The 12901-nt window shown below is 48.0% G+C and overlaps 1 protein-coding gene across 8 annotated transcripts in view; it reads right to left on the bottom strand.

Annotated features, from left to right (window-relative positions):
* The window catches only part of MECOM (MDS1 and EVI1 complex locus), a 552991-nt gene extending 543154 nt beyond the window's left edge, over positions 1–9837 (bottom strand). For 4 of the 8 annotated variants that reach the window (XM_046002458.1, XM_046002461.1, XM_046002459.1 and 1 more), the window contains exon 1: positions 9507–9836. In XM_046002458.1, coding sequence (XP_045858414.1) covers positions 9507–9543 — 37 coding nt within the window. In that variant the 5' untranslated portion in view covers positions 9544–9836. Of the gene's footprint in view, positions 1–9506 lie in introns of all 8 variants that reach the window. The other 4 variants (XM_046002460.1, XM_046002464.1, XM_046002470.1 and 1 more) reach the window with 3 other exon arrangements.
* Between the last annotated feature and the right edge of the window lie 3064 nt (positions 9838–12901).

Genomic DNA, 12901 nt, shown 5'->3' with positions numbered 1-12901 from the left:
CCTAATGATTTACTGCCCAACCCCCAGCCCACAAATCAGAGAATTGGGTTGAGTGAGAAATAAGAAAGAACGGTGGCCAGTGGCTAGCAGAGGAGTAGTGAGTGCTTCAGTTTATTTTCTTAAGCCAATTAATGATAAAGCGGCATGGAGGGAAAGAAAGACACAACATGGCCGTGAAAGACTTTTTTTCCAGATAAATGGCCAGATATCAGATTCTGTAATAAGTACTTCCACCTATCAAAACATACACACACACACACACACACACACACACACACACACTAACTTTGGGTTGGAGGAGGAAGATAAAGATCTTAAAAACACAAGATAATATTCAGGAAGCCTTGTGGATATCGTAAAATGTTGGAACTTTGAAGGACCCTTGGAAGTCCTCTAATCCAGACGTTGCAAACCCAGGGCCCATGAACTATACAGAGCTGACCATGAACAGACAGAGGTGTTTCATTGGGCCTGCAAAATGTTGCTTATTGATGATTTTTTCTTGAACCTAGTCAACACTTTAAAGTAGAGAAAATTTAAATAATAATCCAGATAATGAGTCTTCTCTTAAAAACTGGAGATCTAGCAGAACTGCGCCGCCTTATCCAAATGGCAGGAGCGAGCTAGAACTGAGCAGCAGCTGCCTCCTTTAGAGAGGGCTTGAACTCAGTCCCCCACCACTCCTTCTTGTTCTAGAATACAAGGCTGGGTGTCAAAAATATAAACAAAATAGGAGATGGTTTAGTGCTTATACCCACTTTGCTTCATTCGTTTATCTTGCCTGCCATATCCTATAGGCATTTGAGTTTACAAGCTCTGCTCTAGTCCATTCTTGTGATTTAGAGAAGAGTAACTCAGCTAGGATGGTAAAGTGACTTAGAAAACTCATTCCACTGGGGCGCCAGGGTGGCTCAGTCGGTTGAGGGTCTGACTCTTGGTTTCAACTCAGGTCATGATCTCAGGGTTGTGGGATCAAGCCCTTTTCTGGCTCCACACTTGGCTTGTAGCTTGTTTGAGATTCTCTTTCCCTTTCTCTGCCCCTCACCTTGCTCCTGCATATGCACTCTCTCTCTCAGATAAAGAAATAAAATCTTTTTTTAATACCATTAAATTTTTTAAAGACTCATTCCATTATAAATGAAATGTTCAGGAGTGCCTGGGTGGCTCAGTGGGTTAAAGCCTCTGCCTTCGGCTTGGGTCATGATCCGAGGGTCCTGGGATGGAGCCCCCACATTGGGCTCTCTGCTCAGCGGGAGCCTGTTTCCTCTCTCTCTCTCTCTGCCTGCCTCTCTGACTACTTGTGATCTCTGTCTGTCAAATAAATTTTAAAAATCTTAAAAAAAAAATGAAATGTTCATCCACAGGGATTACGGTCTAATGACAATGGGAGAGTATGCACAACTAAATTTAGGCTGTGTGCATACAATGACACAATCAGTGAAGCAAGGTTAAAATTTCAACCACTTTATTTGCCCAGCAATCCCCTCCCCAGGAAGAAAGATTCTCCAGTTTTCAGAATAAATTTACTGCCTATTTTGGCTTAGTATACAGCTTTAATGTGCCCAACTTTATCCTCAGGGCATGATTTATTGAGAAGAGAGACAAAATGCTTACTATATACATGCAAATGCTTCTAAAAATGAGACTATAAAAAAATAGAGTGGAGGGAAATATGTCTAAAAAATTCCTCTTCAGAAAATTTAAATGATATATTGGAAGGAAAATGAAAAATTTGGGGCGCCTGGGTGGCTCAGTGGGTTAAGCCGCTGCCTTCAGCTCAGGTCATGATCTCAGGATCCTGGGATCAAGTCCCACATCGGGCTCTCTGCTCAGCGGAGAGCCTGCTTCCCTTCCTCTCTCTCTGCCTGCCTCTCTTGTGATTTCTCTCTGTCAAATAAATAAATAAAATCTTTAAAAAAAAAAAAAGAAAATGAAAAATTTGTTAGGGGATGGCTTTTGACCTAAGTACTTTGCATACATCATCCCTCACAGCAGCCCAAGATGGGCGGTATTATTACTCCCACTTTACAAAGAAAGGTACATTTCAGAGGCACTTGAAGATGACCTGGCTCTTCAGTAAGGGACCACACCCAGATTCAAATTCTAAGGAGCCTGATTGCAAAGTTCCAGAAAGAAGAAAATGGGGCTTGTCCCTGTACATGGAGAGATCGCACTGATATTTGTGCCAGAAGCCTGTCCATCTCTGAAGCCGACCAAGGGCTATATTCAAGGACTTTCACAAATGTCATAATCTGAACAACTCTAATGTGCAAAATTAATTCCTTTAGGCAAATTCTTGAATGAGGTTAAGAAAGCCTTGGTTCCTCCTGTTATATATAGTCAATGACCTCTAGGCAGGTATTTACTAAGGGGATTAGCAAAATCTCTTCTAAATAACATTTCTTCTCAGATTTGTCATAAAAGTTAGTAGTCAAGGATTTGGCTGAATATACAAGCCAAAAGCATGTTTGTTAATGAATAAGAATAACAACTAAAATTAAAATAAAAAGTCATTCAAGAATAAGAGCTTTTGAAGAGTCAGGCATTTGATTAAAAATTCACTTGCTTTTTTTTCTATAATGAAACAGTTCCTTAACCACAAAACAGCTTTTATAATAATGCAGAAGAGTATAGTTCCAAGTAAAACACTCCCCCCATTTTAATCATGGCTATTATTTTTGAAAATGAAAATGGCTGAGGTCATTGTAATCTATTTTAGGGTTTGCACGGGTTGGTGGTATTTTTTTCTTGGCTTTGAGCTCTCCATGTTACCAGCTAACTGTTATGGGTTTTGCTATGTGCCCTTTCAAATCCCATTCTTTTTAATAATGTTGTACTTTATACACATAAATTACAGTGAATTCCACTTTCTTTCCTAACAACTCCAGATGGGGTCCACACTTCCAAGAGGACTAGAACTTGCCTTTTTTTTTTTTATTGTTATTATTAAGTATGTACTCCTTAGAACAAGTATGTTCCTACCCTCGTTAAAATGCTGTGGATGTTCAAATGCTAAGAGATTAGTAAAAATATAGAATTCATGTAGTCCTTTTCAAAATCAAACTGAAATATGAGGATAGCATTTGTGTATCTACCCTTTCCAACTTACAGACAAACATGCATAAAGAAAAAATGCCTGGATACAAAACATCATCTGGGCAGAGCTCTAGACCTACCCATACCTGCAGACTGGCGAGTCTACAGATACCCATTTAGGACACATCCCCTATTGGACCCAGCAGACAAAATTATCAAATATCTAAAGACACTACAGTTACACATTCAGGCCTCCCTTTTCATGTGATTAATATTTCACTGACTTTCTGAATTTAGCTTGGCTTTTTACTATAATTCGCTATCACAGCACACAGAACAGCCCAAGATCCATCGAAATAGCGCCTACCCAGCCACAAGGGAGAGAATGTCTTTACAAAACATACATATGGTGAAGGTCTGCCTACTAACATGCCTTAAGCTCTGTTTGTTTGTTTATTTTTTTAAAAAATCAACTTGTGAGCCCAATGTAATAAGATGCTATAGCTTTTATGAAAGAGGTGAAATAATTTTAAACACAGACACACAATGAGTTTATTTATTTAGAAACTTGTTAAATAGAGTCTGGGAATTCAAATATTCAATGTTGACATTGTACAGAACTGGCCAGGAGCCAGAACCCAGTCTCCAGAGGGACCCATTGGACAAGGAATTCAGGCCTTTCTCTCCTCCCACTTGAGCTAAATAGGTAGAGGCCATTAGTTATACCCACAGCAATATCTGAACCGCACTCGAATTCGCTGCCCTAGCCAAGGCACTTCAAAGGAGGGCAAGTGTGTTTAGCTTTTTAGTGCTGAACTAGAGCGATATGTCACACTTTTGAAAGAGTTTTGTAAACAATTTCTTCCTTATGTGGAAACATCTCTGAAGTTTCTTGTAGGGCATGTAAGCAAGGATAATTAACAAGGATTATACTTTTTCATTTACTGGGGAAAAAATATAATACCAATCTGTGTGCAAACAGGGGATCTGGAAGAAGAGACACGCTGCTTCTGTCTTCCTTTCTTTCTCTCTTGTTTTCTGCTACATTTGTTTGTCTCCTTTTTTAGCCTCTTCCTCACACTTGTTCTCACTACACAGCCAATTTCCTTGAGAATTCTCTGGTAAACTCAGAAGGCCAGAAGAGTGGGAAGGGGGAAATCTAATTTTAGAAAAAGGACCATGGCAAATAAGGTAGGGAGGGAACTAATGATTCATCCTGGGCTGCCCAGATGAAAAGAAAAGCAGACCCCACAGACCTTTTTAGAAAGTGCCTGAAGCAGAGGCTTCCAGCCAAGGAAGGGTTAACCACCACTTCAGAAAAATGTGCCCGGCATTATTATCCTGCTCCCGTTGTCTCCCCAGTCTCCCTGCCTAGGCTCCCCCAGCCCCTCTCTCCCCCTGTCCTGGTGAGTGAATGAAGGTGTGCCTGCCCTCCTCACTTGAGTGTTCCCTAACCCGGGATGTGTGAGCCTGTGTGTCTGCGGGAGAGAGAGAGGTGCATGTGTGTGTGTGTGTGTGTGTACACCGTCAGTGCAAATCGTGCTCTATGAGAAGCAGGGCACCAGGCATGCAGCACCTCTGAGGCTGGAGAGGGAAGATCTGGCCTAAGCTCGACAGCCAGGAGCTGAGCAGCTGGGGTGGGACGTGTGGGGGTCCGAGGGGGTGGCCGCAACCAAGCTCCTACTAGGGCCTCCCCAGTTCCACTCCCCACTTCTCAAGAGAGCCCACTTCCACTGCCTGTGACAGGTTTGAGATGAGGGGTGGGAGGCTGTACTGAGCTCTTGGAACTAGGGCTCTTCTAGGAGCTGAGTTCCTCAGGAACAGGGGTGAGAGCCATCGGCCAGAAGGTGACAAGTCAAGTTTCTCCACTTCAGGGCCCGCTTCCAGCAGAGGCGAAACAGAGAGAGGAGACCGAGCTAGACGTGCCGAGGGTAACAAGTCGCCTCTCTCTTGCCTTCCTTTGCCCTTCTTGCCCTGGGGGGTCCCCAACCTCGTACTCCCTGCCCCAGGTCACGTCTGCAGCGATAACCTGGCCCCAAGTTCCAAAAATGAAATAAAACAAACTTCCAAACAACAAGATATTTAAAGGGAAACTGCTTACAGAGTTACTGCCTTCAACTTTATAAAAGAGAAGAAGGAAGCAAAAATTTCTTAGGATGACGCGTTAATTTCTATTCGATAAGCGACCTACATGTTGAATGTCTGTCGGCAGAGGAGGCCTGGCCCCGGGTCGTAGAAAGAGGCCTCCGCTCAGAAAACCTGTGAACTGGGCCACCCCCCAAGGACTCGCTCACACTCACGCACACTTATGCACACACTCACATGCACATCGTCGCCAAGACCTGCGACTTCTCAGCCCCTACAAATAAAAACCTGAAAAAGGAGCCTTTCTTTCCAGCCTTCCTGCCTCTGCAGCTAATGAACCGTACCCTTCCACAGTGTTTAGGATGGGGGGCGGGAATGAAAAGCGTTATTAACCTCCTCCTAAACATAGATTTTTTTTTTTTTTGGGCGAAACACATCGAAATGCTGCAGGAATAGTGCGCTCCAAATGCCAAATGCAATAAAGAAGCCCTAAGCCAGGGTATTGGTCAAGTAATGGCAAATAAACCGCCTTCCTAGAAGGGGCCTCAGCCTCCGATGGGTGAGCGTTTTTCCTCCTCAAAAGCAGTCTGAAATAAACAAGTAAAATGTGTTTTTTTAAACAAATCCCTGTATTTCAATCTTTTCTTTTTTAACTATGGAGGAAAAACACCAATGGGTGGGCATACGGGAAATGCAGGCTGGAAACTGGGTGCACATTTCCTTTGTTATCTTAGGTACTGGGCTGCTAAGGTGAGGAGTTTAAGCACGTGAGGGAGGGTCGTCATCTTCCTTACCTATTTAAGAGCCTCTTTTGAGACAAAGATCAAGTGTTCAAGTAACAAGTGCCCCCTCTCCGGGGTCTTGCTAATCTCATCGCCTTCTGGGTCTTTACGAGACTTCTGGGGGGCCGGTAGCTAAGGGGGGTTACACGTTGCAACTCCTTCAGTGCTGTGATTGAAACCCTGCCCGGTGTCACTTTAGGGAAGTGGGGTGGGGGTTGCTTCCGTGTTTTGGCTGTAGACAGGCTGGGCAAACCCAACCTGACTTCTTTCCCATCACCAGGAGAAAAAAGTTGCAACTGGCAATCCTGGCACCGCCCAGGTGCTATCCTAGCTGCTGCCCCCCAAAAAGCGCTGGGAAGCCTCCCGGAGCTGCCAGCGCTCGCTTGGCTTTTAGTTTTCTTTTCTTAAAGATGGGAATAAAAGCCAAGGGCTTTTATGACTGTCAATCTTCTTGCTTTTCCCTTCTTTTTATTTTTAATCGAACGGTTTATCCCTCCCAAATGATTTGCAACGAATTTATTGGTTTCAACTATTGTGTAAAAAAAAGAAAGAAAGAAAAGAGAAAAAACAAGCCCTATAAGTTGGAACATGGGTTGTGCATTCATTTGGGCTTAACTTCAGTGGGTACTTTCAGGGTCCATGGGATCCTGTACTGTAGCCAAGATCGGGACAGGACTTGGCCACCAGAGACATTTACAAAAGACAAAAAGAATACAAGAAATCCAGAAAACTACTGTTCCTATGTGATCTGTTTCCATTGCAATGTTGACATTGCATTAAAAAAAAAAAAATGTAGGTATGCTTTTTAAACTATGCTGGTCACACTGTCTCTTTCTAACCCAGAAAAAAAAGAAGAAAGAAAGAAAGAAAGAAAGAAAGACCGGTGCAGAGAGAGCGGCGAAGTTTTCGCTGGACTGCACGGCAAGGGGTCACTGACTATCTCCGCCACACTCAAGGAAACTCACGCACTACGGCGGGGGAAGGAAATAGCGCTTTAAAATACAAAAAATCCCTACTTTTTACGTGATTTCCTTTATTACCCAGATTGTGACTGATGCTTCTGCCTGAGAAAGGCTGCCCAGTGGCAACAGCTGGAGCAGCGCGAGCGAGAACCCGAGGCTCAGCGAGGAAAGTTGGTGAGAGTTCCTATCCAGTTACCAGAAAGCGGCAGCGGCATCCTTGGAGACGTTAGAGACAAAAAGAATGGGTCTCCCACTGAATGAATGACAAGTATCATCAGATCGGAAAACCAGGTTTGGTTTCTGGATGTTGAGCCGGCTGTGCGTGCGGGAATATTTTAATAGGGTGGCGTATAGCTTGGCAATTAATAGAGTTGAAAAAGTTCCTCAACAAAATTCGAAGGGTTTTGTGTTCTGCTTTCACTTCGGCGGATACCGGGCAATGAGGCACAAAGCATTCGGCTTTCATTTCACAATTTAGGCATGGTTGAAATAGGCTCTCCACGCTTCCCGCCCCCCACCCCACACCGTTCTCATCCGCCTACCCTCCAACCACACACACACACACACACACACACACACACACACACACCCCAAATCTTTAGCCGGAATTGAAGCCCCCAGGCCTCCAAGCATATGTACATTTAATTCCTCCTCAGATGAAAATAAAGACGTCGGTCTTATTTAAAAGAAAACAGAAAAAAAAAAAAAAAGAAAGAGAGAGAGAAAGAAAGAAAGAAAGAAAGAAAAAGGTCTTCTACTGGCGCCCTTTGACAGTGTCGCAACTAAGTGAAATGAACAATATCCAAAAGAGAAACAGATGTACTGATGGCCCAAGAACCCTGTATTTAGGTTGATCCCTGAGACGGGGGCAAAAGGAAACGTACTGGGAAGTGAAGGAGTGCTTGAGTGAGGACTGGACGAAGCACTGGAAAGGAGCCTGCGATGACACCATCTCTCTGGGCTAGACCTCGGACTCCCACTGCCAAAGAAACCCAGCCGGCAGAGGTGCTGCCGCCTTCCGCGAGGCTGCAGTGGGGACCTGGGAGGCTGGAAGGCGTGGGGACGTACTTGGTTTTAATATGCAAGGGAGGGGGGATTGGGGGTTTTACTGGGGAGAAGCATCCTACCCACCCCCAACTCTCTCTTCTCTGGTCCACAAGCAAAACAATTCGTTTGGGTGGGTGGGTGGGTGGGTGTGTGTGTGTGTGTGTGTGTGTGTGTGTGTGTTTCCAGCAAGTGGGAGAGCGAACGGCGGCCTGTCCCCTCCCGAGGCTGCTCCAGCCTCGCGTGCTGACACCTCGAGGAGGGCTTTGGACTGCTCGGGTTTGCTCCGGGTCTCGGTACCTCCTAGTCCCCTTACACTTGCAGTAGAAGCATCTGGACAAACACAGTCCTAACGCCTACAGTCCCGCCGGATCGAGGCTTCTGCCTTTCCGGACTGTGTCGGCTCCGCGGACAATTCCAGGCGAAGTCCCCCAACACTTCTGTGAGAAGAGTGGGGGATGGGGACCCTGCCGCCCCTGCCCTGAACCCAATCTCCCTAGTCCCGCGTGACCAAGGCCGCTCCATGCCAGGCAGGCAGGGGGCGCCGGGGAGGGTTAGTGACCCGAGACCCGGGCCGCATCCAGAAATAGAGCGAGAGGTTCTGCCGCGCTCTCTCCGCGGCCTAAGGTCCCGGCAGCCCGCCCCCTGGGGGTCACTCGGCGCCCGGCCAGTCTGGGGCTCGAAGGCGGGAGCAGGCCCTTTCGGCCCCCTTCTCCTCGGCGGCCGTCGCCGCTGGCTATGCGCCCTGCCCTCCTCGCTGTCCAGGCGCTCGCCGGACCTCTTCTCTCCTCACCTGCCCTCGGCTCCGCGGAGGCGGTAGCTCTGCACTGCCGGTGCCTCACTACCACCACACACGCGGCGACTACAGCCCCCACTCTCGTCTCCCCCACTTCCCACCCCAGTCGTCCCGCGGCGCGGCGCACGCCGGAGAGCACCGCCGAGCGCACAGCGCCCACTACCGCAACCGCAGCTCGGCGCAGCCCGCCAGCCCGCGCAACTTCCAGCGGCCGCCTTGCAACTTTTCCCAACTCCACCACGGCTGCCCGCCGCCGCCGCCACTGTGGCTCCCTCCGAGCCTGCCACCCACCCCAAACCCCAGAAACAAACCCAGGCTCGAAAACGCTCCCATCCCCAGCCCGCCTCCCCCATCCCCCGCTCCCCCTCCCATACCCGGGGCTAGCTGGTTGGCCAGAGGCAACTCTCCTCCGCCTGGGGGGAAGGGGAGGGGAGGGGGAGACTCTCTCATCTCCTCTCCCCCCCCACCCCACCCCTTCCCGCTTGCTCTCGCGCGCTCTTCTCCCTCCCACCCGGGTCTTGGCTGCCCCCACCCCCACCCCCACCCCGGGGTTGCCACAGCTGGTCCGTGCGCGGGGCTAAGGGCTGCCCCGGCTCCTCTGGCGCCCAAACCAAGAGCGAGAGTGCGGGCGGCCGGGCGCGAAGGCTGGGACCAGCAGGTTGCTGGGGCTGCGCTGCGCCTGCCCGCCACCCGGGCCCCGGCGCGAGAGGCAGCTGCGCGCTCCCTCCCGGAGCGCTGGAGACAGATATGCAAGATGGCAGAGGAGGGGGAAAGCCAATAGAAAAGGGATATTGCACCTACTTGTGGCCAGTTTCCTTGCCCTGCCTTTGGATCTCATGCTGTGCCCAGTCCTGCAGCCGCTGGTGTGTGGTTGGGTTTTTTTTTTCTTGGATCTTTTCCTTCTTTTGCTCTCCCTCTCGCTCCCTCCCTCGCTCCTCTCTCTCTCTCTCTCTCTCTCTCTCTCTCACACACACACACACACACACACACACACACACGCACTTAAACACACTCACTCTCTGTCTTTCCCTCTTTCACTCTCTCTCCCTCCCTCTCTCTCTTTCTCTCAATCCACACTCGCTATCTCTCCAGCATTGTCAGTTCGGACACCTTCGCACATGCGCGCTAGACGCCCCTCCAACATCTCAGCGCCGCCAAAAAAAGTTTGGAGCGATTTATCACTTTGATTTGGAGATCTTGTCAGATGGCAATCGCTGAGGAGGCGGAGAAAGGGAGCCACGGGGAGGGCGGCGGGGGGCGGGGAACGAGCACAGGGAGCCAGAGGGGAGCAGACACCTCGCCCCAAAATAAGGCGGGCGGGGGAGGGGGGCGGAATAAAACGACCAGGGCAAAGGATTGATTTCTTGTTGGAATCACCAATAAGCCTGTATCGTTACTATTATTGTTTTTCCCACCATAAATTGCAGGAAATTTTCTATACTATCCACAGAGAAAGCAAGAAGTGGGGCTTTTAAAATCTTTTCCATGCTAAAGAACTAAAAGGACGGGACTTTTGACAACTGATCCAGGAGAAAGAATCATCCTGAACTTCAGGAAATCTGCTGCCGCTCCTGCTGCTACTGAAGCTCTTGCGGCTTGGGCTTTCAGAATGGAAAGCTGAATAAATAACTGCTTTCTTTCTCGATGTTAGGTATAATACCAATGCTTGAAGCTACCCTTGGAACATTTCAGTGGTCTGTTCCCACCAAGTAGTAATGATCACCTTTGATTCCCAGGTCCAGACAGGCTCAGGCATTTAACATCCAAGACCTCCTGCTTCCCTGAGGTCGGCTGTCACCTTCCGGCCTGCCCCAAGGCTGCCCCCATCTCCTGTTGCTGCAGCTCAGCCAGCCAGCCATTTTCACTCATTCGCTTAAACCCACAACCTTTGGGGTCGAAAGAAAGAGGAGGTGGGGGGAAATTCCCCCCCCCCCTTGAAAAATACATTGTTGAGATTTGCTTTAATTACAGGATTTACCAATGAAGTGGGCACATAGAAATGGGGAAATCCTAAAGGGGCCAGCTATGTTCAAGGTATGAATCAATTTCAACTACATATGGATTTTCTCTTGGTACAACCTCCTTGCATTAAACAGTTTTGTTCAATACCTTCCATGAGCTATTTATGTCCCCAATAATATCTGTTGCAAATCCTGCCAGACACTGTAAAAGAAAATTACAATCTTTTCAGTCTCTTTGCTGCAACAGTACATCCGTGATATTCCAGTTATAGGAAAAGGAAAAGAAAAGCAAGCCCTGGGCACGAGTTTGGCAAAGGCAGGGGAGGGGGGGGAAGATCACTGAGAATGTCCTGCGCAAACAGCAAGGTTCAAGCTTAAGGGGCATTCACCAATGGCTTGTAAAATACCTCTGTTTGAGGAAATAAAAATTCAAAGTATCACCCTGGCTAAGGATGCCCACCATGTCTTTCTCCAGAGCTGTGTAATTCTGGGAGCATGTGGATGTAAGATACGGGTCCCTAGAGAACTAAGTACAGGTCCCAAGAGAGACAGATGTGTAATGTTGAAATGTGAGGAAAAGAAAGGGAGCAAAGGAAGGAATTGCACAGAACAGGAGTAAAACAACTTCCAAAAGAGAAGGTTCTGATAAGCACCATATGGACACAAGTCATCCCCTCCAGACTGAAGAGGCAGGTGGGTTTGGTTTTTTTGTTTGTTTTTTGTTTGTTTGTTTTTGTTTTTTGCTTTTTTTGCCAGTCCAAATACAATTCCTGTTGGTCTGTACATCCAGAGTGTACAGTGTGCTCATACACAGCGGAGGTGGGTGCAAAATCACCAGCACTTCAACATTCTGAGTGTGGCTACCCAGAGGTTTTTGAATGTGAGTTCACAGGCTCCCCTGGGTTTAGGTGGAGTCGTGCCTTTCTTCTGACCAGTAAGTCCCCAAAGGAAAAAAGAGAAGTGGGGGATTGAGAACCTTTAGAAAGGTAATAGAGTCTCTAGGGAGAGAAACACTAGGCTGGCTGGCAAGATGTTGAGAGAAGCTGCTTCTGATCAGTTTAAGGACTCCCTGAGGACCCTCACCCAGGCCAGAGGACGGATAGGCTGCACTAGAGGACAAGACCCCTCCCGACTGTGGAAACCTCGAGGGCCTTGTCCGCTAGGAAAGAAGAGACCCCAGAGGGAGGAAGAGCTCCCAGAACAGTAGGAGGCTCTGCCTGGGACTATGCATTTCACCTTCTCGGCCCGGGAAGCTTAAAAAAATAATAAAAGGAATTACTCTCCTTCCCTCTGCGGCTCTCATTAATTCTTTTCATCTTATCCCCAGGGGGTTCTATATACTGGTCCACTTGAGGACAGGAGGTTAAGAGGAGTGCCAGAGAATTTTCTAAGAAACGAAGGTACCATGGAACCAACCCCGGGATTAAATAGAAGCCCCACATGTGAAGCTGCGGTGATTGCTTCTGCTGAGAAATTACAAACCACGTGGCGGGCCAGGGGTGGGCTGGGGGCTGTGAAGGGAATTGGGTCGGCTATGAAAGATTCAGGAAAGTAAAATCGGAGTCCCCAAACTTAAAGCTCCTGTCTTTTAAAACTTTTCTAGAGAGCGAAGAGTGCGAGGGTGAAGCCCCGCCGAAGCACTCTCCCCTTCTGGTTTTTAAAGTCCCTGGGGTCGCAGCCGCCACTGCGAATGCCTGGTCTTTCCAAGAGTTTCGGAACACGAGCAAATCCAACCTCTTCCAACTGAAATAATAAACACAAACTCCTCTGTGCCCTGGGGCCAAAGCATTGTGAATAGACAAGGCATCACTCTTTCTACTGTTTTTTTTTTTTAGCGAAGTATTCAGAATATCATCACTTCTATTTTCAAACCTGAAAGCTGGGTTTCTTTTTCTCTCTCTCTCTTTCTTTCCCTCCTCCCTCTCTCTCATTTGCTTTCTGCGCTAGGTGAATGTTAATAAAAAAGCTAAGTTGGTAGTTCAAGTGTGTTTAACCTGATGGAGCAAACGCCCAGCAGCTGCGGACTGCGCTCGCCGCCTGCAGCGCCACGGCCCCTGCGTGCGGACCTGGGCGGGTTCCCACTTCCAAGTACACGAACCCCGTCAGTTCCACCTGTCCCAAGTCTCAGCCGTGAGACCTGAGCAGGTGATTTTCTGTTCAGCGGCCCCTCGGATTCCCAAAACTCTCGGACGGGACGCCCAAGCTGTCGCTCACCCAAGAGAAAAGAGGCCTCCA

The sequence above is a fragment of the Meles meles genome, chromosome 4, assembly GCF_922984935.1.
Source record: "Meles meles chromosome 4, mMelMel3.1 paternal haplotype, whole genome shotgun sequence".
NCBI lineage: Eukaryota > Metazoa > Chordata > Mammalia > Carnivora > Mustelidae > Meles > Meles meles.
This window is presented reverse-complemented; position numbering and strand designations above follow the sequence as displayed.